This window comes from Hyaena hyaena, unplaced genomic scaffold, assembly GCF_003009895.1.
Source record: "Hyaena hyaena isolate Hyena2069 unplaced genomic scaffold, ASM300989v1 scaffold_0, whole genome shotgun sequence".
NCBI lineage: Eukaryota > Metazoa > Chordata > Mammalia > Carnivora > Hyaenidae > Hyaena > Hyaena hyaena.
In genome coordinates, this window is record NW_024080632.1 from 13,700,116 (window position 1) to 13,727,473 (window position 27,358).

Here is a 27,358-nt window from a genome sequence, read left to right on the forward strand (position 1 = left end):
CCATTTACTAGCTGCACGAGGCTGGACAGCTGGGGTCTGCAATTCCACTTCCCTCTCTGCTCACTCAGGTGGCTCTGATGGTCTTCACCTTGGACCGTTTTTGAGGATCTGATGAGATCATGAGCCTGACACATAGTAGGTACTTAAAACATACCAGACCCTCTTCCCTTATCTTTATCTGCATTTCCTCTGTGCTTCCCCCCCCCCCCAATACCGCCTTCATCTCCTGTCCCTGTGCCGGCTTCCCCGGACCCCCTTGGCCCACCAACACTGGCCCGAGTCCTGGCCCCGAAGGCGGCCTCTCAGACACAAAGCATGTGGGCTGCCTGTGGCGTAATGCAGGCCCACCTACTTTGGGAACCGCAGGACCTTTGTATCTGTGAGATGCTCTGAAGAAGCTGTAGGGACAAGATTAAGGAGGATGTCATGGCAGCATTTACGTATTTAATGGAGAACAACTGGTGGGGCAGCCAGAGAGAGGCCCAACCCTAAGGAGGAAAACAGCTGGTTTGGATTTTACTCCCGCTCATCAGCTTTTCCAACAACAAACCGATTTCCTGGCTCCCGGGCGGCCAGGCTTGGCCTGCACGCAGCCCAGGAGGAGGGAGGGACCGGCCTGAACAAGGAGCACCTGGGGTTCAGAGCCTGCGTGGCTGGGGACCGCCTCTGGTGTCTGGAACACGCCCCAGGCCATCTCATTGCTTCCCTTGTGAAGTTGGGGCAATGTTTAAAGCTCCCTACTTTTGCTCTCCTACGGCCCAAGTTCAGGTTTCTTGAAGCCACTGGGCGCCCTGACTTAGGGTCAGTTCAGAGCGGCCTCGTCATAAACAACGATGACCCGAGGAGGGAAGGAACAGTCTGTCTCTTAACGAGGTGCGATTTCCAAACAGCCCATGGCCTCGGGCGCTTGCCCAGCGCTGTGTAGACATTACATCTGTTCATTGCATCTTGTCAGAGAACTGGCTTCACGATGACGGCATTTGGAAGAGAAGAGAGTGTGGACGCGGGGAGGCCAGAGGGCCTTGCGCCCCCCCAGCGACAGCCTCCCGCCCGGCCTGCCCCCCCCGCCCCACGCCTTCCCGGCGGTCTCAGAGGGTACAGGACACGGGAACCATGGCGGTCGCGTGCGGATGGATGTCAGGGGAACCAGAGGCCAAGAGTATTTTCGTTGCCCCGGTGGGTCATTTTCGAAAACAGTTTGCAAAGCTGATGCATAGGCCAGGAAGATGTTTATATTAATCTGCTGAAGAAGCAATATGTAAGGTCAAAACCCCACACCTCTCTCAGAACCCTGATCCTGCAGCCTTATTGGAGCCAGACAGACCTAGTTTCCAATGAAGGCTCTGGTGGAGACCAGCTGGCCGCCCTCAGGGAAGTTACTTAACCTCTCTGAGCTTCATGTATGTAAACGAGAAGTAATAACTGTAAGTCAGGGCCGCTGGGAGGTGTAAATTTAGCATAGGGAGCACTAAATAAGTGTAGGCTATCATGATAGTCTAGAATATTCTCAATAGATACATTTGCCATTGAAAAAAATAAAAAAACAGTTTCTGGAGCCAGACAGAGCTGGGTTCAAATCTTAACTCTGCCTCATGCCTGCTGTGTGTCCGTGGGCGCGTTACTGCCCGCCCTCCCCGAGCCCCAGCTTTGTCATCTGTAAATGGGACAAGGACACTGTGGTACAGGAGGGTGTCGGTCCCGAGGAGAAGAGGCAGCACGGCCACCAGGCCCCAGGCCCTGCGGAGTTCAGGGACCCAGCCCTTGGACATGCTCTTCAACCTGCAAGGCCCTCCCAGGTTGCTCTCTGAAGCTGGGGTGGGGGTGGTGAGATGCCCTCCTTCCCAGGCCCCCTGCCCTGGCGTGGTTTATCTGAGTACCTGCTGCCAGGGCCAGTGGATCGGGAAAGGAAGGGCAAACCCCACAATGGGGAAGAAACTGAGAGTGAAGCTGTCCACCAGGGCCCAGCCCCCAGGCAACAATTGCAAGAGGAGAGCGGGGCCTGGGGTGCACGGCTGACGCCACCCCACCCCCAAAAATAGCCACGGCCCACAGCACCCCACCTGGGGAGGTTACAGGGTAAGTGCCTTCGGGCTGCATCCTTTGAAGGGCCTCTGCTCTCCCCTCTCGAGCCCTTCTCCTAAACCGTACCTCCACTTGACCTCACCCAGGGGAATGATGCGGGCGGCGGGATTTCTGACTGGCCAGTGAAACGGGCATGTGGGGGAGGGGTAGCGCTGGCATGTGGAGAAGGGGTGGTGCTGGAATGTGGTGGAGGCGTGATTTTGCATCACACCAGGTCTGTTCTGACCTCCTCTGCTGAGATAGGAGTACGCCCTGTGGCCTGTTTGTCACTCCAGGAAGGCGTGGAATAGGTAGCTGAATCCCTCTGTCTTACGCTGACCCCAGTTCACGGCAGTGTTTTTGAGAATTCTCCCTCATTTGCTTCAGGGTCAGCCAAGGCAGGTCTCCCGAGAAGCACGGGGTGCTGGTCCAAGGCCAGAGCGACTCGGCATGCCCCGTCCACCGTGCCACTCGAAGGACCGAGTTCCAGGCCCTGGACTCCCAGCCCAAAACACTGGGAGCCCCGTGTAAGGGCAGCAGGTGTCAGTGGGTGTGGAAGGGGCGTCTGCAGCCTCTTTGGAAGGCACAGCTTGGGGCTCCAAGGCTGGAGCATCTGTCCATCGGGGGCTCCCAGAGGAGGCTCAAAGCATGCTGGTCTCCTTCTCGTTGATGGATGACATCTTGGTAAAGCTCCTGTGGCTGGGGTAGGAGGAGTGGCCCGTGTCCTCGCTCAGAGCATTCACCAGGCGGGAGAAGAGGCCCAACTTGAACTTCTTGAAGTCCTGGCCCATGAAGACGTACAGGATGGGGTTCATGCAGCTGTTGGCAATGGCAACAGCAGTGGCCAGGGGCAGACCCAGGCTGAAGACGGAGCCGGGCACGGCGGCGTGGTGCAGCTCCAGCAGGTGGAGCGTGTGGTAAGGACACCAGCAGAGGAAGAAGGTGGTGATGATGGTCACGATGATCTTGAAGGGCTTCTTGGTCTTGGCCAGGCGGTTGCGCCGCAGCTTGCAGACGATGGTGAAGTAGCAGGCCGTGATGATGAGCACGGGGACCAGGAAGCCGCAGAGGAAGCGGGTGACGGTCACTAGCGTGTGCCGGCTGAAGCCCACAGGGTCCAGCCGGGGGTGGGTGAGCTGCGGGGCAGAGGCGGCCGCAGACAGGCTGAAGTTGTTAAAGCAGGAGATTTTCCCATGCACGTGGGCCGTGTCCCGGAAGATGAGGGATGGAGAGCTCAGGAAGAAAGCCAGGATCCAGATCACCACGCAGGCCACGCTGGCCAGCCTCACACCACGGTGGTTCTGGGACCAGACAGGAAGGAGCACGGAGATGCAGCGGTCGAAGCTGATGACGGTGAGCAGGAAGACGCTGGTGTACATGTTGTGGATGAGCAGAAAGCTGCTGATCTTGCACATGGCCGTCCCGAACACCCAGTGGTAGTCCATGGCGGTGTAGGCAATGTGGATGGGGAGGAAGACGTTGAACAGGAAGTCTGCCACGGCCAGGTTGAGGAACCAGACGGTGTTCACTGTCTTCTTCATCTTAAAGGTGGCGATGATGATCACTAGCCCGTTGCCCAGGATCCCGAGGAAGCAGATGATGCTGTAGACCGCCACCAGGAAGATCCTGGTCACCTTGCCTTCCAGGGGGGACGACTCCTCCAAAACCACGATGGGCTCAAGGTCGTCCAAGTAATCCTCATTGTAGGATAAGGATGTGTTGTAATCCATGTCCCCCATTCTCTGCAAGGACAGACAGGAGTCATCAGAGGGGACTGGCTCTAAGAGGTTGGCCGACACCAGCAAGACTGATGGTGTTCTGCCCGACTTGGAGCAAGGCCAGACTGCTTAACTACTCACTTAACTACAGAGCCCATTTTACAGATGGGAAAACTGAGGGATAGAGAGCTTAAGTCACCTCCCTTCTCAGTTATACAGCTGAGAAGAGGTGGAGCCAGGAGTCAGACCCCAGCTTCAGAGTCTGTCCTCTTGACAACCATGGTTGGTGCCTCTCTGGGACCCTCTCCTTCCCCTTACGGTCCACTGAGGGAGAGACAAGTATTCATCAAGCTCCTCAAATCATGGTAGAACTGTGGCGATGCTGAGGGCAATGAAGGAGGGGTGCACAGTGCTGTGAACTTGGCTCCAGCCACACTTCCAAAACCCAGGAGTCAGCTGTGCTGCCATCCTCTGGTGCCCTACCTTGTCACAGGTCCCCCACCAGTGCCCTTTGGAGACGTTTGTTCAGACCACAAAAGCCCCTCACCATTCACTGTTAGGGTGTCCAAAGCTCTCCAGTGGGGTCCTTGGCCAGTCAGTCCTTGGGCACAGCTGGGAACCCCTACAGGAAGGAAGACGAGGCAGTGGTTGGATCCGGGCCCGGGGGTCAGACGGTTCGGTGCACAGATAACGATCTATTGTCATTACTCCCAGTTTACAGAGGAGAAAGCAGAGGCTTGAAAAGCAGAGCTTGGAGGCTGGAAGGTGACAGAGCCCCTTGAACCCAGACTAATTGCTGGAGCCTTCATCCCAGCCCCCACCTTCTCCCCACCCCAGCACACCCACCGATGAGACCCCAAGTCAGGGGTGGGTGCGGAGAAGGCCCAGGGAAGAGTGTGTGGGTGGTTCGGTGCAGATCTACGGCCAGGGAAGACCTAGAAACCACCATTCCAGGCACCCAGAAGGCAGAAAGGGAATGGCCCTGAGCACCTACTATGTGCCAAGAACTATGATTCCCTTCTTTTGTCTTTCCGGGGCTCTTTGAGGCAGGTGTTGCGCCTCTTGTTTTGGACCTGGGGAAACTGAGGCCCAGGAGAGAAGCGTCCTGCTCACTGGGCATTCCCTGGGCCCTCTGGGTGTCGTGGATCACACACAGACCTGCTGCCACAGCAGCCTGGTGAGGAGACAGACACGAATGCATTCACGGACCACCAACCATGTGCCAAGCCACTGCAGTGGCCCTTTGCCAACTCCTGTAACAGCCTTGTTGGATATTGTTCCCCACCTGAGGAAGAATAGACTGACCTTCTGGGGACTCTGCACATTGGAGAGGTCTTAGAGATGGCCTCGTGGGCATGGTTCAAACCCAACTCTGGCCAACTACCAGCTACGTGGCTTTGGGTACGTGAGTTCTCCTCTCGGAGCCTTAGTTTCCTCATCAATGAAGTGGGAACACTCACTGCTTCACAGAATGGATGTAAAAATCACAGTCATCGGGAATACGGCATGTCAGTTCAGTGCTGGCACATGACAAGCTCTCAAAAAATACTCTGTGATTCCATTAGGGCCCAGGGGTAAACTGCAGGATTCCAGAGCCAGGGCTCTGACAGTCCAGAGCCCATGCGCTTCCAGCACCCAGGCTCTGCCCATCCTGACAAACCGGCTCCAACCCAGATGTTCCGCTGGCGAGACTGCCAATCGATGCTTCGTTATAAATAACTCCGACCTTCCACCATATAAACGCATTACTGGTCCTTAATGGGCTTGAGGTTGTATTTTATTGCAGAAAAGTCATCTTTCGCTTTTATTAAATAAAAGCCACTTGGAAAATCCCAGTGAGGGCCCTGGGCTCAGGGGATTCAGAATTAAAGTGTCACCACACTTGGGTGTCATCCCACACTGCAGGCTGGGAGAATATTCCAGACGTGCCCAGGGAGGGGTCTGGGGGCCTTTCCTGTGTCCCTGGAATGCACAGGGAAGATGGGAAGAGTGCAGCTCCCCCCATAATGGGGGGAGTGTGACACATGCTTGTGATAACACAGACCAGGGACTGTGCTGAGCATTTACTGTAGATGGCTTTGCTTGGGCCCCATGATGGGCACCGACCAGGCTGAGGGAGATGAAAACTCTTGCCCAAGGCATCCATCCAGGGGGGAGTGGGGGGGTCAGAACTGGAATGATGTCTGCGGAACCGGGGCAGTCACCATCACTACGTGCTGCCCCGGAAGTCATGGTCTGATGACCGCCACCAAGCGTCCTTGAGGAAGAAAGGACTGTGTTCACACTCCCTGGGCTGGGCCGGGCTGTGAGGGCCCCAGGGACAAGTAAATGACTTCCCTGGGGTCCCGTCCTATGGGAGCTCATGGCCAATCAGAAGGCACAAGACCGAGGGGAGCCGGGGCAAGTCCAGAAAGCCGGAAGCAGCCCGGAGGGGGCGTTCCCCCAGCCTGGGCACAGTCCCGTGCTTCTCTGGGCAGGCGGGATCTGAGCTGAGTTTTCAAGGACGTCTAGGAGTTCAGAGAATGAAGGAATGTGCCAGGCTGTCTCTGCCCCCCCACCCCCACCCACTACCAATGAGGGAGGAGTCTGAACCCCCAGAGGAGGTGGAGAGGAGTGGGGACCCAGCATTTCTGGACACAACTGACGTCATGTCTCGCTCTCCGGCGGGGCTGGGAGCAGCTCGGGGCCACAGGCCGTGTCTTATCGTCTGTGAGCAGGGAGGGGGTGGGGCAGGCCCAAGCAGCACAGAGCGGCGCTGACATCCTTTGGGCCTGTGCGTCCACCCCGTCAGTCCACTAGGAACTGAGTGCATCAGTGTCCCCAGCTGATGTGTGCCCTCTCCCTGCGACCTCCTAGGGGAGAGTCTCAGCACAGGTCTGCCCTCGGCCTAACTGGACACACATCCCTGCTGTCCTGAGCTCGTTTCTGTGCCCACCCAGGTAGTACAGCGGAGGGGTCAAGGACACAGATGCTGGGGCCCGGCCAGGCTGCCAGCTCCCCAATCCTGGGTCTGCATGAACTTCCTGTGACCACTGCTCTGCACCTCAGCTGTCTTATCTGTAAAATGGGCCCGATCGTGCAGTGGGGGGTGGGGGAGTGTGTGTTTCAATGTCACATGTAAAGCTCTTAAGATAGAGTGAACACTAAGCTGAATGACCTTTGCCTCCTAAAATGGCCTTTGGCTGGAAAGGTAGAAGGGGCCGGGAAGATCACAGGACCCCTGTGTCCCAACCACTTGCCTCCCCAGTTCTGGGTTCAAGGGCGGGTCAAGGGTGACACGGGCAAAGATTTTGCTTCTCTTCACCTCTCAACCTCTCCCTCATTTTGTTGGGAGGATCATGTGAAGTGACAATGAGCCCTTGGCCAATCGTAAATTATAAAGAGCTATAAAATTCTGGTTATTTCTATTTCTTCAACAAACAAGAAGCTTCTGAAAAGTGTGTGCACCTATCTATCCACGATAGGAGTATACACGTAGCCAACATGTATTTGAGCACTCAGCACATCCTGAACACTGCTCGGCAAGGCTCCCTGCAGCCCTGAAAGGCTCACTTTGCTTACAGGTGCAAAACCTGAGGATCAGAGAGGTGATGCAACTTGCCCAAGGCCACACAGCTGGGAAGTTGGACCTCCAAGGATTCCCAAGTGAGAAGTGTCTTGGGCACCCCCTGCTTCCATGAGGGGTTAGCAGTCCCCAGGCCCTCCACTTACGACTCCCATCTCTCTAAGCCTTAGCTTTGAATCCTAGTTCAGACCTTCACTATATTCTTTTTTTTTATGTTTATTTAAAAAAATTTTTTTTAATGTTTAGAGAGATACAGAGTGCAAGTGGGGGAGGTGCAGAGAGAGAGAGGGAGGCACAGAATCCGAAGCAGCCTCCAGGCTCTGAGCTAGCTGTCAGCACAGAGCCCGATGTGGGGCTCGAACCCACAGACTGCGAGATCGTGACCTGAGCTGTCAGACGCTCAACCGGCTGAGCCACCCAGGGGCCCGTTTATTTATTTTTTGAGAGACAGAGAGAAAGAGAGAGTGAGCACACAAGCAGGGCAGAGAGAGAGGGAGACACAGAATCTGAAGCAGGCTCCAGGCTCTGAGCTGTCAGCACAGAGCCCAACACGGGGCTCGAATGCACAAACTGCGAGATCATGACCTGAGCCGAAGTCAGATGCTCAACCGACCCAGCCACCCAGGCGCCTCATATTCTTGACCCTCCTAGGGAGCTGCCTTTGCTGACCCACCTTCCCAGCCTTCCCTTTGCCTTTCCTTCAAGGCCCCTAGAAGTGGCTCCACATGAAAATCACACCTGCAGTGCTGTGTGTATCCTGGTCGTTGATGCTGCCCACCATGTCTCTCGGGTGCCCCTTCTGAAGCCCCCTGCTTGGTGAGAAATGCCCAGGAGAATTCAAGGTAAGGAACAACACTGCTTCCCCTGAGGAGCTGGGCTATTTCTTCATTCCTGATAATCCAAGTTCTACAGCTGATCATGTTTCCCTTTTTGATGTGGTCACAAGGAAGCTCAGAGTCACATTTGCAGGTCAGAGGCAGCAACCGCATTAACCCTGCTGGTCTGCAGGCTTCTACATTGGTTTGGTTACTCATCATGTCTTCATCTAGTTATACTTTCTATTAGTTTTAGTTTGCGGTGATAAATAATTGACTGGCACACACAATAGCCCAAACACTGGATACTTTCATTGTATCAGCTCACACATCCCCCTAAAAGCCCCAGAAGTGGTACAGCTGTCACTCCCTATGTAAGAGTGAGGAGTGAGGCTATTGTCGCACAGTCAGTGAGTGGCCAGCTCACACCCAGGTGGCTCAGGCTCTGAGCCCTGCTCTTAACCGGCACATCTCTCTGTGTCTACACCCACCCCTCATCCTGCTCCCCAGGACACCTACTATTGCTCCCCTTGTCCTAGCCCCTCCAGGAACCTACATCCCTGCCCCTCTTTTCAGGACATCTGGTTGAGGTCTGGGGCACCTGGTTCATCACAGCCCAGGCAGGCAGGTGAGCCTGTGGCCAGCCTGTCCCGCTCCCCACCCCCGGCTTCCCCCAGAGAGCCCAAGGAGCAAATGAGCTCCCCTGGCTGGCTCCCAGATTCAGCCCGTGACCCTGCACTTATACCCATTTGGAACAAGGCCTGCAGCTGGGCTGTTCTGAGGCCCCTGGGACAGACTCCCCAGGCCATCTAGACAATGTCCTGCCTCAAGGGCCCCTCCTCCCTGGCATCCCCGCCTGGACATCGACAGGAAGCGTATGAAGCAAAGGACAGCTTTCTTTCTCTTCATGGCCTTAGCGTACCTTCCCAGCAGCCCCGAGAAGTAGGCGGGCAGGTATTATCATCCCCATTTTGCAGGTCCTGACACTGAGGCTCAGAGAGGAGAAGCAAGTTGTTCAGGTGTGACCTTGGACCTCCCAGTCTCCAGAACTGTGAGAATAAATGTTTGTTGTTTAAGCCCCATAGGCATCCTGTTATAGCAGCCTGGACGGGGCGGCGGCCCCTGGGGCTCCACTGCAATCCCAGTGCAATGGGGCCATCTGAGGACCCACCCCAGGCTCTCGTGAGGCTCGAGGAGGAGGTGTCAGTTAGGGCAGGGGTTGGGGGTGGGCTCCCGGGCACTGCCTGGGGCACAGCAAGTTCACCACCGATCATTAACTAAGCACCTCCTGTGTACTGGACAGTGGGCCACACACTTCTCACACATCTCACCCATCCCTTATGCCACAGCCTTCCAGGGCCAGGATGTAATTATACCCATTTTCAGATGGGGACACTGAGGCACAGGGAGGCGAAGTACAGTGTGTGAAGCATTTTACACGCCTGTAGAACATAAGGCCACTCTCGTCTTTGTCACTGGTGGTGGTGTTTGGGGAGGGAGGGGCGACATAATCAGCGTCCCCCAGAGTTTTCTATCGGTTTCTACTGGGTTCTGACCCCACTGCTCCTTTCACCTGCACGCTGGCCACCTCCCAGGCCTCTCCCTCTGTTGCTGACTATGTCCCCCCTGCTGCCGCCCCCAGCACCCCCAAGGAGACTGCTGGATAACAGACACCCCTTCTTCACCAGTCTCCAGCTCGGAGCCCGGCACACAGCAAGTGCTCAGTAAACCCGTGTGGCAGTAACTGCTGGCACTGTGATTTACTGGACACTTATGTGGCAGGTACCAAGGCCATTAGAAGTGTTGTCACAGACAAGTGCAAGCGGGGGAGGTATCCTCCTCCCCTGAGGCTTTGGAAATGTGGAGCCTGATGCCTATTGTATCAGTCAGCCTGTGCTGCTGTCCCAGAGGACCAGGCTGGGTGGCTTCAACGACGGACATTGCTTTCCTCATAGTTCTGGAGGCTGTCAGTCCAGAATCGAGATGCTGGCAGGATCGGATGCTCCAAGGGCCTCTCTCCTTGGCTCGTACACAGCCGTCTTCTCCCTGTGTCTGTGTCCTGATCTCTTCTTACAGGGAGCCCAGTCATGATGGATTAGGGCCCACCCTTGTGACTTCATTTTACCCTCCCCACCCCTTTAAAGGCCATATTGCCCAAATACAGTCATATTCGGAGGTGTTGGGGATTTGGGGTTAGAGTCATTCAACATATGAATCTGGGGGGATGCAATTCAAGCTATACCAACCACATGTTGCCATCATTGCTATAACCTACCACAGCTCTTTGTGGTTCCTCCAGATGGCCCACTCTGGGTGTGGGGGAGTCTTACCCCCAGTCCTCCACCCCGTGGCCTCACTTGTGCTGGACCCAGGCCCTATCCTCATAAGGGGTTACTCATGTGCGCGCCCACACGCCCGCCTCCAGTGGAGGAAGATATTTACAATCTCCAAACCCATCAGGGGATTGCCGCCTACAATGGACAAGAAACTCTTTCCTTTAAATCCAAACAGACAGCAACCACAACAGAACGCTCAAACCATACGCACAGGTAATTTACAGGAGGGAAACCTCCACACATGGGCACGTGACAAATTCATGCTCAAACACATGCCAGTGAGAACCACGGCCGCCTGATGCTTGGTGCCTACCGGGGCTGTGGCAAGAATACAGAGCTGGTGTGGCTACCCTTCAGGCTGGCAGGATGGGGGCACGGGCTCTCAGGCCGCACTGCGGGTACCCATGAACCCCTGGGCACCATCCAGGCCTGGAAGGCACCAAGCACCAGGACGCTCGTGTGTCCCGTTTGCAGGGACATGCCTCAGCTTCGGCTCTCTGGAAGCAAACCTCAAATGCGGATCCCTGCAAAAGTGATTTATTAAGGAAGTGTTCCAGGAAAAATCCGTAAGGGAGTGGAGAAAGCGGAGCAGGAAGGGGAGGAGGCTGGGCAGGGGTGCAGAAGGTGCCCTTGGCTCTGCCTGTGCTCAGGGAACAATGGAGGTCATGATCCAGGAGGCTGAGCATTTGTGTCCCTCCACCCTGCCCATGGGCATTTCCAGGCACTCCCAGCCCTGGAGGTCAGTCCTCTAACAAAGAGCCCAAGGTGCCGGCCAGCAGGGGAAGAGACCTGGGGGGAGGGAGGCGGAGGGAGGCATTATGTGCCCTAAAACTGTCAAGGCTCTGGGGTCTGGAGAGGCACACAGATGCATCTGCTGACTGCTGGAAGCTGGAGACCCCTGAAGGTCCACTGTGGGAGAGGGGACAAGGGACTACAGCTGCTAGAAGCGACGGGTCATCTAGGGTACACACGGCATTGGCATTGGCATTGGCATTCGGAGCATCTGAAAACCACCTAACCATAAGAGCACTTGAGCGCACTGAAAACACGCACGCACACAAGCGCAGCAAGGCACGCAAAACAGTAACACACATCTTGCAAGAACACCACCAGATAACCAGATACACACTGAACAGATTACAATGGCCCAGGGGGAGCGGGGGTGGGAGGGAAAAGTATAGAGAACGGGGCTAAAAGGAAGTGAATGCAGTGAAGAAAGAGAGGTCAAGTGCGGGGGATATGAGCTGGGGATGCAAATGAGGATGGAGGGAGGGAGGTCATTATGTGAGCCCTCTTGCCCCTCCTGAGGTCCAGAAAAACCCAGAGCAAACAAACAGAAACCCCAGATCCCTGCCTGGTGCCCATACTCGGGCAGTGTTCCGCCCACGCCTGGATCCCTGAATTCCTGATGAGGCCACACTCAGCCTGCCGGCCTTGGCCCCACCCAGGGGCCATCGGTGCCCCATCCTGAAGCCTCGTCTCAGACTGGAGTTAACTTGGATGAGCCAGTGGAAGCAGTGGCCCAGTTTAAGCTGCCTCTGTGGCACCCAAGGCCTCGGGACCTCCCTGGCAAGCCCAGCCCCAGCCCAGGAGGGTTCGGGGCCCAAGTTCACATCCGGCATCTCCTGCTGTCGAGAGCAGAAACCTCAGGTGGATGTCATTTGCTTGATTTTTATTAAACAAACATGTGGCTAACCCTCACTACATGCTAGGCACTGTTCGAAGCACTATTACAGATGAGGAAACTGAGGTCCAGAGAGGGTAAGTAAGGGGCCCAAGGTCACACAGATAACTCAGGTCAGCGAGGTAGGTCAAATGAGTCATTCTGGATGGAGGAGGAAGCACAGGTAGGTGGGTGCCATGGTGGGATTCAAACTCAAAGCCAGAACTGCCAAACCCACTCTCTTTCCTTGTCTACCATCCTTACCTCCTCAGAACATTCTGGAACTCTCTGGTCTTTGCTCCCATGAGATCTGCCAAGAGCCCCCATGAGATCTGTCTGGCAGGGCTCATGGTGTGCATTTTGCAGATGGGGCAAGGTGAGGTTCCGGGTTCCCTGTGATTTTTCTGTGGGGCCCCTCTGTCTCTGGCCGATGGCCCGAACAGGAATGTGTCCTGACCTCAGGTGCTGTGTGCAAAGTCTCTTGGAGATGGGGCCTCATTCATTCATCCATCCTGCAAGGATGTGTGGAGTCTGCTGCTCCCTGGCCCTGGCCGGGGGGCTGGGATGCACCATCTGGTGCACCTGGACTGCCCGCTCCCCCCAACCCCCCCACCTCTGCAAGGGCGGCTGTCCTCAGTCCTGCTTTATCAAAGGGACATCCGAGGCCAGAGGGGGCGGGGGCGTGCTTGCTTGCCTGAAGTCACACATCTGGTTAGTGGCAGTGCAGGGATTTGAATCCGGTCTGTATGAGTCTGAGGCCCCACCTTCTCCAGCTGCTCTCTGCTGGCCCGTGTTCCCGCGGGCTCGGGGGACAGCAGGGCTGGGGGGCATCTGGGCAGCAGCTGTGTGCCTTTTGCTTCCTGTCTGGGTCTCTGTCCGTGCCCATTTGCTAAAGGAGGGCCCTCAGTCTGCAAAGGACTCAGCTCCCTTTCTGTCTATCGTCTGTCTGTCGGGGACTCTCCCTGCTGGCTTCTTCCTCAGCCTCTCTCTATCCATGTGTGCAGTGGGGCCCACGGGTGTGGGAGCCTATCAGGGAAACAGGAAGCTCTTTCCTTTGTGTTTGGCCTGTCTATTGTCCTCCCCTCCCCCCCCCCCATGGCCTGCTCCCACAAACCGGATGGGCAGCCCCTGGTGCCTCCCCTCTCCCAGCTCTCCCCCAGGATGCATCCCATTTTGTGGCTGGGGAAACTGAGGTCCAGACAGAGCAAGTGACCCTCCGTAAGCCGCAGAGGAGAGGAGCTCTGTCTGTCTTGTGTGTGCTGTGTCCCCAGGGCCTAGAACTCTGCCTGGCACGTCACCCCCCTTATGCCTCACCCCTTTGTATCTTCCCTGCACAGATCTGCAGATGGGGGGCTCAGAGAGGTCAAGTGGCCCAGCCGGACTCACACAGACTCTAAGCATTAGCCTAGGATTTGAACCAAGGACTCTCTGACCCTCAAAATTTTGCTTTTTCTAGTTGCCCAAGATCATGGCCTCGGCCACTCTTCCTTCACAAATGTCCCTCCTTGGTCCATCCTCACCTCCTCCTGGCCCAGACAGCCCCTGCACGTTCTGAGGTCTTTGCTGCCAGTGTTCCTGGTTGTTCCCCACCCTTCAGGGCAGGCACCCAGGGCAGATGGCTCTAAGAGACACCTTAGGGGTTACAATCCCCAGCTCGAGGGGCTCAGGAGCCTCAAAACCACACTGCACCACAGATCCTCCAGCCGCAGGCTGGCAGCCAGCCCTGGGACAGAATTAGCTCGGTGCCGGGAGAGAATTTCCTCTCTGGTCCCACGCCCACACTTGGAAGCTCACACTGAGTCACCACGGTGAAGCTAGAAAGTTCTGGCTGCCTAACAGCCTGTCCCATTTTCTTTCGGTTTGGATGGGGCCATGTTTGAGCTTAGGACTCTGTAGGCGTGGGCAAAAGCCAGGAGCCTATAGCCCTGGACCCAGACAACCCACTTGTTCAGGGACCAGAGGCCCATCTCCAACAGCAGATGAGTGAACAAAGCAGGGGACCCTCCAAGTATCCACTCTACTGCCTGGTCTCCCCTCCCCCGGCGTTAGAACGCCACTCCTTCCTCCCTGATGTGGTCTGTCTGTCCCCAGATCAACTCCCCTCAGCTCTGTGTCCCATAGGGGGACCCATCGGAATGACCTCACAAGGCTCTTTGAGAGCCCGACTGGGGAGACAGGCCAGGATGAGAGGGAGGTCAGGCTCCCTCCCTGCAGAATCTCCTGAGTCGGTCACAGCCATGCCACCGGATCGAAGTACAGATCCCTCATCTGGCCCCCAGCCCGGGGCACCAAGGTGTCCATGCAGGGCTGGCCCTGGGCTGCTGCACGACTCTTGTACTGTCCACCCGTTCTGAGCCCTCTGAGCCTAGGCTAGCCTGTCTCCCTGTTTGAGCGGGTGGTCCGTTTCCTGCTACGACCCTAACCACACACACCCTACCCCTTCCACCCCACACACCTGTCAGATCTTGCCCATTTGGTCCATAAACAGCTCCCAGACGTGCCCGCCACTCCTGCCCACCTGGACGGCGGTGACAGGCCCCTAACCAGCCTCTCGTTTCAATTCGGATTTCATTTTCCACCTGGCAGCCACAGAGATCTCTTCAAAACGCAAACACATCACAACACTCTCTGCTTAAAAGCAGCACCGGCTCCTTACCGAAGTCCCTATGGCCGCCATGGCTGCTAGGACGGAGCCCAGGCAGGACCCCAGCCCTCCATGAGACCCTGACTTGGCGGCAGGTACCGGGGCCTTCCTGGCAAACCCGGCCCCAGTGTTTTACTGCAGCCCCGGCAGCCATTCCCAGCCACATAAGGGCCCTAGCAAGAGTGCTCGGGGGGACGTCTCTCCATGCAGGCTGAGAAGCCACCACGGCCCCAGCAGTGGGTCCAGCGCACAAACACTGCGTGTCTTCTCAGCTACGCAGCCACCGGGCAGAGAGCCTGTGCCTCTTCCCATAAACACGGCCCCAGTCCCTGGAGGTGGCCCATAAACAAATCCCCCCAAGCTTACATCTGCTTAGACTAGAGGCCCAGCACCCGACTCACCTAATCCCCTAAAGCCAGCCTTGAGTCCTCTCACGCCAGCCGCCCCCGGGCTGTGTATGCAGCCTCTCCAGAGGGCACTGGGGGACAACGACATGAGCTGCTCAGGGTGTGGTCTGAGCTGGCTGTCAACGATGGCCACCATCCCCCCCCCACCCCACCCACCCCACCAGGTACCAGCCCAGGGCATGGGCTCAGGGTCCTGCTCACAGCAGGGGCTTGGCACCTAGACTCCCAGGCGCTCCCCGAGGAGTCATCGTCCTGGCCCAGACCCCACCCGCAAGGCCAGGCCCGCACAGCCCACTTTCAGCCCCAAGGGTCAGTCTGCATCTGATACTGCTCCCCACGCGGTGTCTCCTCTGCCACGTGGGGACACCTGGGACCTGGCAGCCAAGAGAACTTTCCCCAGTGGCTCCCAGCCCACCGTGGGAGAGAAGAGCCAGGAAGCGGGGCACCGGGCTCCTACTTCTGGGGCCCATGTTTTCAACCTCAGGGCTCTGTTCCCTCTCTCCTCCTCTGTTGTTCTGTTGGATGAGTGAGAGCACCACCAGGCCCCTGAAGCTCACAGCAGAGCCCCTGGCCTGGCCCAGCCAGCCATCCCAGCAAGGAGCCCTGGAGCCCAGAACGTCAGGGTTAAATGTTAGTAACAATCATCATCCAAATAATATTTTATTGAGCACTTACATGTGGCAGGATGCTGAGAAGCTCTTTATGTGCATCCCTTCACACAAACCCCATGTGATGGTGCTTGTTATTATGTCCATTTTAGAGTTGAAGAAGCAGAGGCCCAGGGAGGTGGAGGCTTCCCCAGGGTCATATGGCCATTGAGAGGCAGAGGTCTTTATACTTTACAGGCTTTACTTGATAAATGCCCTTAGATAAATCCCTGACTCTTCAGGGGCCTGGGTTTCTTCATCTGTAAAACAAGGAGGTGTCGAGGGCTCCCTTCCAGCTTTCAAAGATGCCATAGTTGAATGGGCCAAGTGTCTGCCGCTTGCCAGCCTTGTGCCACTGAAAAGGACAGTATGGCCCAGCTCCATGCTGTGTGACCCTGAGTAAATTGCTTTCCCCTCTGAGCTGTTGCTGAGTTGCCTATGGAATGGTGATAATAAAATCTTCCTTTCAGAAAATTGGGGAGTCTGGATAAAAATGATCTCTTGGGCCCCCTTGCAGTTTTAAGATTTCTGGCCCAGTGGCTGACGGTTCATTTAAAACCCTTCCCTTCCACACCCCATGAGCCAGTCTGGGGTCTGTACTATCCATGACGAGGTTGTCTTGGGCTCGGCCCCCTGCTCCAAGCTACCTGATGGTTAAGCCGCCAGGTTCCAATGCCCTTCCTAGCTACACAACCAGGAATAAACTCTTTTCCAAGGCTCAGTGTTCCCATCTGTAAAATGGGGCTGATATTATGAACTCCCTCCTACAGTAATCATGAGCATGTCAAGAAACAACAATGTGGGTCGACCGAGTGCCCACACACAGTACGTGCTCAGCAAACATTTGTATAGAAAAATGAGATGGAGATGTACCCCGGAGAACCAGCAACAGCCCGGGCCCCCGGTGAGGAGGAAGCTGGGCTGAATCCACTTAGCAGATTTTGAACCAAAGCAAACGGCTGGGCTTCCAGAAACCAACGGAACTCGAAGACAAGCCTGGAATGTGTCTGGAGGCAGAGGGGATAGGGGCCAGGCCGCAGCCAGTGGCTCCTCTGAGCCTCCTCCTCCCAGACCAGACGCTGCCCTGGGCGGATGATGGAGTGTGGCCACAGCCATCCCGCCCTCAGCTCGGCTCCGTCTCCCTCCCCACATCCTCTGTGAGCGCCCCTGCAGAGCGGTTTTCAACTTGGCTAAAACCCTCGGCTGAAACCCAGCTCTTGTCCTGCCTCTGTCCTCACAGAGGACCCCAGCGTTCCCAGGAGACGGCCCTGGCTGTGTGGGCTCTACCCATGTTCTCAGCATCTCTGACCCTCCGTTTCTGCTCCTGGAATGTGGAGACTACCCGATGGGCTGTGAAACTGAAGGAACACGGCCTACGGGATGCGCCTCGCAAAAGAGCCAGCCCCTCGTAGGGTCCCCCCCACCACCCCGATGCCAGTCCTCCCTAATTCCCATTTGACAGAGAAAACTCAAATCCAAACAAGTTTCATGATCTTCCCCAAGGTTGCCCCACCCCCAACCCCAAGTGAGCAATGGGCAGAATCCGGCTTCTCGTCCAGTCTTTCCTGGAATCAGGTTCGGTAATCCTGGCTCCAGCACTTGCAGGCTGTGTGACCTGGGGTGGGTTACTTCACCTCTCTGGGCCTTGGGCTCCTGCTCCCTAACATCTACGTCCAGGGGCTGTGAGCATTCAGTGAAACCAGGCTGGTGAAAGCCTGGGCAGAGTTCCCCTCACGATCACGATTCCTTGGCAATGATATAGGAAAGGTGGGAAATGGGAAATGGGTCCCCACGGCTCCCTCAGCAGAGCTACTAGGTGAAGGTCCAAGGAGAAGCTGGCAGGGCACCGGCCTTCTCTGGAACCTCTTAGATCAGAGTCAGAAGTCAGGGAACGTTGGATGCATCAGAGGCCCCAGCAGGCTGCGGTGTCAGGTCCCGGGCCCCTTTCCAGCCCTCTCCTCACGTCCTCAGCACTGCTGAGGCTCTGGCACATCTGGCCAAGGACGGCCCCACCCCGGCCCCTCACTGGCCACCCAACAGCCCCCCCCCCTTCACTCCAGGCCACCTTGTTTCTAAGACTTCCTGCCTCTGGCCTGGCCCCTTCTCCGTGGCCCTGTCCCAGGAGGAAGTGTGCTCAGCATGGGCCCCGGGCTTCCAGGAGTGTGGTTTGGCACCTTTGCCTGGGAGAGGTCAGAAAACAGAGGCCCCATTGGAGGGGGAGGGAGGGTGGGTGGAGGCCTCTCCCAGACAAGCTGACTCAAACCCTCCGGGAGGCTGAGAAACTTCCGGCAAGATGGCCTTGATGTTGGGCTCATGGAAAGTGCCAAAGGCCAGGGATTCTTTCCCCCCAGTTCTCTGATCTTGTGGTCTCCTTTTCTCTATCCTTCCAATAAATATTTATTAAACATCCATTAGGCTCTGGGCCTGGAACTTGGTCCTGGGGACATGGCAGGGAACAGAGACACAGCACCTGCCTCAAGAGACTGGCGCTCCCGAGGAGGAATGGGAGCAAAGAGATCAACAAATGGCACGATAAAGAAGGCGAAGGCCTCTGGAGCCAGATCGCCTGGGTTTGAGTCCCTGCTCTGCCGCCCGCCAGCTCTGTGACCTTGGGCAAGTCATCGCACCCCTCTGTGCTCCCTTGTCCTCATCTGAAAAATAGCAATGGTAAGGAGCCCCTCCCTCACAGGGCTACTCTAAAGATTAAATGCCTGGCTCATTGGAGGCATTATATGAATGCTGGAAAAATAAAATTATTATAGCGATAGGTGGTAGCGTGCATTATAAAATATAAAGAGGCACAGGGCATAGAGATGGGGTATTATTTTAGGTTGAGTGCCCAGAGAAGGTCTCTCTGAGAAGGTGATCTCTGAAGCAGAAACCTGGATATAGGAAGAGGGAGACATGTGACTATCTGATTGAACCCAGTACGAGCAAGCGTCACTCATAATCAGGGAATACAAATCAAAACCACACTGACATACCACCTCACTTTGGTCAGAGTGGCTAAAAGGAACAAATCGGGAGACTCTAGATGCTGGCAAGGATGTGGAGAAACGGGCACCCTCCTACACTGTTGGTGTGAATGCAAACTGGTGCAGACCCTCTGGAAAACAGTGTGGAGGTTCCTCAAAAAATTAACAATAGAACTCCCCTATGACCCAGCAATAGCACTGCTGGGAATTTACCCAAGGGACACAGGAGTGTTGATGCAGAGGGGCACAAGTACCCCGATGTTCATAGCAGCACTCTCAACAATAGCCAAATCATGGAAAGAGCCTAAGTGTCCATCAACGGACGAATGGATCAAGAAGATGTGGTTTATCTATATGATGGCAGTGAGAAAGAATGAAATCTGGCCATGTGTAGCAACATGGATGGACCTTGAGGGTGTTATGCTGAGCGAAATAAGTCAGGCAGAGAAGGACAAATACCATATGTTTGCATGTATAGGAGGATTAGGAAGAACTTAACAGAGGACCATGGGGGAGAAGAAGGAGGGAAATGGGGGGGAGAGGGAGGGAGGCAAACCATGAGAGACTCTCGAATGCTGAGAACAAACTGAGGACTCATGGGTGTGGGGTGGGAGGGGGGAGATGGGCATGGAGGAGGGCACTTGTGGGGAGGAGCACTGGGTGTTATATGGAAACCAACTTGACAATAAACTATTTTTAAAAATAAATAAATAAATAAATAAATAAGTAAGTAAATAAAGTGTGTCTATACTTAAAACACAAAAAGAAAAAGAAAAAAAAAGGCAGTATGAGCAGCAAGCGCAAAGGCCCCGAGGTAGCACATTTGATGGGTCCAGCAAACAGCACAGATCTATGCATTCAAACTTCTATTCAGATAGCTGATACTGAACATCTTCTAGGTGCCACACTCTCTGCTAGAAGCTATGGGTGTGAGATGGGCAAGTCTCCGCCCTCGTGTAGGGGAGGGGAGTGCAGGGGCATGGTAGGCGCTCTGAGATGTCACCAAAAGTCCAGGCTTCCAGCAAACCAGTCATCCTGCATAACAGACAGGATGGGGTTCTCCTCAGTCTCTACTCCTCCCTTTTATACTCTCCTGACTCTGTGGCAATGAGTCAGCCGCAGTTCACCACAGAGCTTGCCCTGGGTCATGCTGGTGTAGAGAAATAAGAGTGACCTGATGATAAAGAGGGGCCAAATCATTCTCACTTTCAGTTGTAAATGGGAGAGGGCAGATCTCATTGCAGAAGTGATATATGTCCCCAGATTACTCACTGTGTCTCCTTCCTGGCCCCGCTTGGCAGCTGAGACTGTGACCCTGGCTCTGTACAAAGCAAACGGAAGTCGGTTGGGGAAATCAGGGGAAGCTTCTTGGTGGAGGTGGCATTGGGGCTGAGCCTTGGAGAGTGCAGAGCCTTTGCTACACCATGGAGGGAGGAGACATCACCCCGTGTGCGAAGGCACAGAGGCTCAAGCCTGGTGTGTGTGTGTGTGTGTGTGTGTGTGTGTGTGTAGAGTGGGATGGCAGGGGACTAGGCTGGAAGAAGAACTTGCCAGGCGCTGACTTTATCCTGGAGGCAATAGAGAGCCATGGATGGTTTTGAGCAGAGGGATATCCATCATTCTGAAATTACCCCATTCTAACCCATACGGCTGATGTGGGGGCCGTGCTGGAAGAGGGGAGACTGGAGGCAGGAGACCAGCAAGGGGCCCTGCAAGCTGCGTGAAGGTCCCCCTTCCAGCTCTCGCACACCCAGAAGTGGCCGTCCTTGGAGGTTCCAGGAATTGGGGCCCCTCAGAGAGCCAAGGAGCTGGGCAATCTCCCCATTTTCTCAGGGGATTTTTCCTCAGCCCACGTGGGCAGTTTTGCCTCGAGAGCCATTTTCATGGCAACTGCCCGTGCTCTAAGAAAGGTCTTAGATGAGCCGACAGTGGGGACCGCAGACACCCAGGTGAGGCGTCATAGGAGAAGCCAGCTCACGGAGAAAGGCCCACGCTGGCCAGTCCTGGGGGCCGAGACCCAGCTTCTGTCCCCAGAGGCCCTGAAGCCATAGATGAAAACCAGTCACCATGACAAGGCTGATTCCTCATCTCGGGGTCTTACTGACCTGGGGCCTCTTGACATGGGGGTGTGGGGGAGGGGCAGAGAGAGAAAGCCAATGCCAAGGGGCAGCCAGAACAAGCAGCTTACAGAAGATGCACATCCTGGGACAAGTGTGTGGAGCAGGTAAATCTGAAGACACCCCCCACCCCCCACCCAGGGCGATGAGCATGAGTGCAAATTGAAGGAACAGCCTCTGGGGGGATCTGAACTTTGGATCCCAGAAAGGCACCCTCCACTCCCCAAAATGGATGCCTGCTAAATCCTGCTGCCATGCCTTGACTTCCATGGTTAGAATCCCACTTTCTACTCCCCTCCCTCAATTAATTGCAGTGAAAGTAGTAATGATGATAATGACCTGCTATGAACTGAATGTCTGCGTCCCCTCCCCTCAATTCACAGGTGGAAAGCTCATCCCTAATGTGGTAGAGGGTGGTAGAAAGTGGGGCCTTTGGGAAGCAATCAGGTCACGAGGGTGGAGCCCCATGAATGGGGTGAGTGCTTTTATAAGAGACCTCACAGAGATATCCCTACCTCCACCATCTGGGGACACAGAGAGAAGCAGGCCCTCTCAGGCCACCACATCTCCCTGCACCCTGATCTTGGATTTCCCAGCTTCCAGAACCGTGAAAAGTCAATTGCTATTTTTGTTTTAGCAGCCAAGACAGGCTAAAACCATGCCTAACATTTATTGGAAGTTTACAACGTACCAGGCATTGTCCTAAACACTTAAGCTAATTAGCTAATATAATATAATCTAGGTAATTAATCTAGACAGGGACAATACAGTGGGTATTATCATTCCCGTTTTAAATGAAGAAGTTGAGGCACAGAGAGGTCAAGCAACCTGCCTAAAGCCACACAGTTAGGAAGTGGCAGAACCAGGATGTGGATGTAGGCTTCCAGTCTATTCCTCCTTGCTCACCTCTCTGGAATTTCCTTCCTAAACCCATGTTTGCCTCTGGTGTCACAAAGCAAGCAGGGCTTAGCCCAGTGTGGGGCACCAAGTAGGGGCCTGGCAATGCCCATCCCCATCCTCCTTCCTAGTGTATGATCCCAGAAAGGAATCCAAATATAAACCAATATTGTGCAGTCACCCCCACAACGGCAGAAATGCTGGCCTTCTCTCTGGAAGCACCGCTTCCTGGTAGCCTTCGGCAAACCCCAAGCTTTCAGTTAGCAGTCCCTGGTATCCAAAGACACCCTCTGGAGTTCCACTTGCTCCCAGACAGGGCCTATTCGTGCATCCATTGGGGGAGTGGCCTGTCCATTGCTTCTTTGTCAAAAGCCACCCCTCCCCCTTGCCAGGCTGCAGGGCTTGCAGGGAGATGACCCCGCCCCCTGCTCTGAGCCTGGCCAATCAGAATATCCCGCTCCCCTGACCACCAATGACTGCTTCAGGAACTGGGCACAGGGCCTAGAGTGGGCCAATGAGAGTCTTCCCTGGGACTCTTGCCATCGCCTGGGCAGATTCTAACAGAGAATGAGACCAAGGCAGAAGAAGGAGGACCTCACGGATGGAGAAAGACCAACCTCATGGGAGTTCCCTCAACCGGTGGAGTTCCTTTACTGCTTTTGCCAGTTTGGGGCGCGATTCTGTCACCTACAACTGACAGAACGCGGCTGTTCCAGCTCTGAGAGCCCACAGTTGAGGAGGGACCTCCCTGCAAGGCTGCCCAGCCCCTCCCCGCCCCCCCCCCCAGGGGTGGCAGTTTGAGACAGAGACTAAGGGCCTCACAGGCTCATTTGCCCGACCCTACAACGTCCCTTGCCGGAGGAAGGGGCTCCCTCAGGTGCGATAAACTCTCCAAGGACATCAGGAACGCCAAGGGATTCCCCACATCAGAGAACTTTCCTTCACTTTGCAAACAAGGCCAGTCCCCAGGCTGGGTGTCCGCTGCGCGGATGAACTGGACCCCCTCCCCGCCTTGCGAGCGAGTGGGGAGAACAGTCACGAAAACAGATGCATGAATCCGAGCTGACATTTACCGAGGGCAGAGGCTCAGGTCTGCGCGTTCACAGCTGCATCCCCGGCCCCTTAAACAGCGTGTATGACCCCAGGGCGAACACTCCATGAAATCCGTTACATCGATTTCAGAGCTTATTGCGTGTGTGGCATCTACGTGTTAACCGATTCGGTCTCATCAGTCTCGGGCTTAGACCTGTTATTCGCCCCATTTGCGGATGAAGAAAGAGACTGGGGGAGGTTATGCGCCAGGACGCTGCAGCAGCGGTCTTGAGTGGCGCGTCGGCCCCCCGCGGGGCGTGGCAGGAGCAGGGAAGGGGGGGCGGTCCCAGTGGAGGGGGACATCCTAGAGGGGCTGGGGGCAGCAGGAACGAAGGTGCGGAGGTGGGACCCAGCCAGAGGTGGCTCTGTCCGCGGGGACTGATGTGTGTGTGTGACGCTGAGTTACAGAGCTCCGAGAGGGAAAGGGCACAGAGCGGGAGAGCCGGTGGAGAACAGCCCCGGAGGGAGGAGAGAGGGCCGGGGTGAGAGCTGTCCTATCTATTCCCCTTGGCCAGCCCGGGTGATGTCAGCAACCTAGGGGGCTGACCTAGGACCAGGGCCCAGGGCTACTGGGGGGGGGGGTGTTGGAGGGGGGACTTCAGAGCCCAAGTCCCTCCAGATCAATCTGCTCCCCTGCGCCCCAGGAGCCCAGTGCTCCCCCGGCACGGTGTCCAAGACCTCTGGGCCCTTACTCTTGCAGATCCCCTCGGCCGGGGGTGCCCCGTCGTGTTCCCCGCGCTCCTCCCAGCCTCACTCAGCACGCGGTAGGGATCCAGGCAGGGCAGCCAGCTGCGACAAGAAGAAACAGGACACTCGTGCTGGGACCGCCTGGCATCCGGCTGGGCTTGGCCTTCCTTGTGTCCCCGTATCCGCACAAGGCCCCCGGAGGGGAGGGGATTATTGTCCCCACAACAGATGCTGGGCTCTGAAAGGAACAAGGTCAGGAACTGCGGCCCCGCCCGGAGCTTGGTTCTGTTCTAACGGACCCCAGCGGCCACCCGCAAGGCTGGGGAGAATGTCCCTCTGTCCCATCACGGTGCGTCCAGGCCTCCCTGAGGGACCGACGGCCCTTCCGTGGTAGGACTGTGACGAGCCGTCGAGCGGCATCCTTTCCTGCCATCACGTTTCACTAGCAAGCTTCTCTGTGGTGACTCAGAAGCCCTCACCTGTCTCCCAGTCTCGGGGTTCCGCCCTCGGCAGAGAGGGACAGAAACTGGGAGGCTGGGGTGACGACATTAACCCCCACTTCTCAGGTGCCAACCTCTACTTAGAACAAACCGTCAACAAGGCAGGCTTTTTCATTCCCATTTTGCAGGAGTGGAAACTGAGGCTCAAAGAAGCAAGACCACTGGCCCAAGAGCCCCACAGCTAGGAAGGGGCAGGGGTGGGATTTGAACTTGGGTTGCTCCGACACAAGAGCCATGTCTTCAGGCACTGTGACTGTCCCTGGCGCCCTGTGACTTGCCTGCTGGAGGTCCCTCTGGGCACAGAGCCCTGCATCTTTATGCCTGTCGACCCCACCTGTGCCCACGTCCCACACATCCACCACCCCACCTCCGAGAGTCCCCAGTGACCTCACTCACCCACTGCAGACAGCACAGTTGCCACTCACTGGGCTCCTGGGCAGGAGGGGGGACCCTGGAGAGGTCTGCACCCTGGCAGGCTGCTGGGCCCGGGTGCTGGGGGCCTGGGGGCTCCTTGGAACCCCCTGGCTCCAGCCCAGACAGCCGACAAAAGAGCTGGGCGCTGCCGCCAGCAACCAGGATGGTGGAGTAGGAGACCCCACCCAGTTCCCAGACGCAGGGAGAGGAAGAATGGGCCGCCCTCCCCCTCAACCCCGTCACTGCATGGCCACCTTTCCCAAGGCAAAGCTCAAGCTTTGCCCTATGGAAGGGTCCTGTGGGAAGACTGCCCCTCCACCCTCAACGGAAAAAACAGCTGGTTGAAGCCCAGAGGAAATTCCAGAACCTTAAAAGCCATTGCTGGACAGGCTTTAGGCTCGAGGGGGCTGCCACCCTCATGTTATAGGAAACAAAGTCACTCAGGGCTGCTGAGGGCTTAAGCTTCAGGCAGAAGACGCAGAGCCAGACGCTGACGCCCGCCCGGCCCTGCGCTTGCCTGTTGCCCAGGGAGCAATGTCCTCATCTGCAAGCTGGGTCAATATAAAGACCCACCTTGGGATCCCAAATGCATGGTGTATGGGAGACCAGTCATGCAGTTTGGGGGTATCCTGCGAGGCAGGACTTCCAGAATGTCCCGGGCAAATCAGCCTACGTAGGTAAAGGTCCTGACTCTGACCAACGCACCCCTGGGCTCTTATGTTTACAGAGAGCTATTTCTGGAGTCTGATAATATGGAGTTTGAATTCCAGCTCTGTCATCAAGAGCTGTGGTCTTCATCCGACGAATATGACAAAGGTCAGTGGTGTGCCAGGCACTGGGCTAGGTGTGGGGATGCCGCAGACGGCCAAGTGTGCGAAGACTCTGTCTGGCGAAACTTATCTTGGCAGGGGTGGGGAGGGAGACAGGCAGAAGATAGCATCGCAGGGGCATCGTGAACGGGGGCCCTTCGCCAAGTCACCTTGCCTTGGAATGGGGGGAGCCCATGCCTGGGACCTTCCCTCAGGCATCCCCTGGGCCCTCCCGTCAATGCTCAGGAATAAAAGAATCAGAAATAAACTCTCCCTGAGTTCTGCCATTTTCCAGAACAGGTCGCTCCTCTTTCTCCTCCCCATCTCCATTGGCAGAACTTCGAGAAAAACCCAGGGAGCCATTAGAAAGCTCTTCCTTTTCTGATTAACTGAACTCGAAGCAACCTGACTTCAGTCCCTTGGAGTCACACAGGATAAGCTGGCCACCTCCTGCCCTGGACGAGGGCCACTTCCTCACTCTAATGCTGGCCAGCACTTCCTCTGCATCTTCCTGAACCTCTCGCCTTCTGGCCCCCACTGGCTGGGCCCCTTCTCTCTCCAAGCAGAAGGGGGAGTGCTACAGGATGTGTTTGCTTGCAGGTTTGTCTGTTGGCTTGCTTACATTTTGGTGTGGTCCAGAAGGGGGGGAGGGGAATCTCAGAAGAGGCTCACGTGTACAGGGGAACATAAATTAAAAGTGAGAGTGAAAGGAGGAAGGGAACGTGGGTGGGGACGGAAAGTGGAGCCAGGGCTGCGGAGAAAAATGCAGACGACAAGTAATGTCCTAAATATGTAGCTTGGGTGGGCCACGCGGTGGACTCCCAGACTCCTAATCTCGGAAAGGGAAGCCGGCTCCAGCTGTCACGTGGCCCCGGGTGAAAATGAACCCACCCCAGGGAAATGGGGAGCCTTCCTGGGGCCGGGGAGCAGGACGACTCTCTCCAGTGGTCTGTGGAGAAAGGACAAGGTGCAGTGTGGTGACCAGTGTCCTCATGGACACAGCCCCGAGGTCGGCGTGTGGTAGGAGAGGCCTCCATCAAATGCCTGCCGCCTCAATATGGCGCCTTCCCTCTAAGCTGGTGGCCTGGCGCCACAGTGCTATTCGGTAAGAGCCACTTTTCCCAGCTGTGCCCGGGAAGGAATGACTGTGTGAATTGCAGGTGGACGTATTGCTGGCTTCATCTGAAGACATTTCTAGAATGTCGGGGAGGGCGCCTGAACCCAGGTCCCGATATCAGTAGCTGGAGTGAGCGGGACACTGTTCTCCATGGCAAAGGCTAGAACCCAGTCGTGCTCTCTACCAGCTGGAGGCCGGCTCAGGGCATGATGACGCAGGCTCCCCGATGCTGGCTCGCCTGTCACCACGTTCAGGACGCTGATAAAGACGCACAAGGTCCCTACTTGGTGACCCTACATCTCAGCCTGTGCCTCCGATCTCAACATGCCCCTTTCGCTCTCCCAAGTGCCCAGGTTGGACAGCAAATCATATGCTTTTCTTATTCACACACCACCCCCTCTTCTGCTGCACAGGGAGGGAAGCCAGAGGCTCCTGAGTGCTGACCTTGCCGCCCACGTACGCCGGGCCCTGTGCTGACAACTTGTCTGCGTCATTACATTCCCATGGTCCCTGCTGGGCAGACGCAGAAACTGAGGTTCAGTGAGGCTGTGACCACTCTTTCAAAAGGCACATGCTAGGCACCTGTATCTGGAATTTTCTGGGATTTAGGTACTCGTTGGCTCTGCACAGGATGGCTACTCTCATCACTTCTATTTCACAGATGTAAAGACTGAGGCTTCGCTCACAGATAGAAGGGTGGGTGGGCCTGCTGGGGTCCCTGCAGTCTCCGTCTGAATGCCTGGATTTGAGAGGCAGCTCTCTTCAGTTCAGGCTCTCAAGCGGTGGGCCCTTGGACAAGTGACATGGCCTCTCTGAGCCCTGGCTTGTCTCATCTGCAAAATGCGAGTGCAGGGCCACTGCCTGGTGGGGGCGCCTTAGAAGCCAGAGGCGCGT

The 27,358-nt window shown here is 56.1% G+C and overlaps 1 protein-coding gene across 11 annotated transcripts in view; it reads right to left on the reverse strand.

The window, feature by feature from the left end:
- Positions 1-412: 412 nt before the first annotated feature.
- The window catches only part of CMKLR1 (chemerin chemokine-like receptor 1), a 49,850-nt gene continuing 22,904 nt past the window's right edge, over positions 413-27,358 (reverse strand). For 9 of the 11 annotated variants that reach the window (XM_039253384.1, XM_039253534.1, XM_039253453.1 and 6 more), the window contains 2 exons: positions 4,327-4,401; positions 413-3,803 (listed from right to left, as the gene is read on the reverse strand). In XM_039253384.1, the coding sequence (XP_039109315.1) occupies positions 2,703-3,803; positions 4,327-4,329 (1,104 nt within the window). In that variant the 5' untranslated portion in view covers positions 4,330-4,401 and the 3' untranslated portion in view covers positions 413-2,702. Of the gene's footprint in view, positions 3,804-4,326; positions 4,402-24,520; positions 24,553-27,358 lie in introns of those variants that run through there. The other 2 variants (XM_039254039.1, XM_039254131.1) reach the window with 2 other exon arrangements.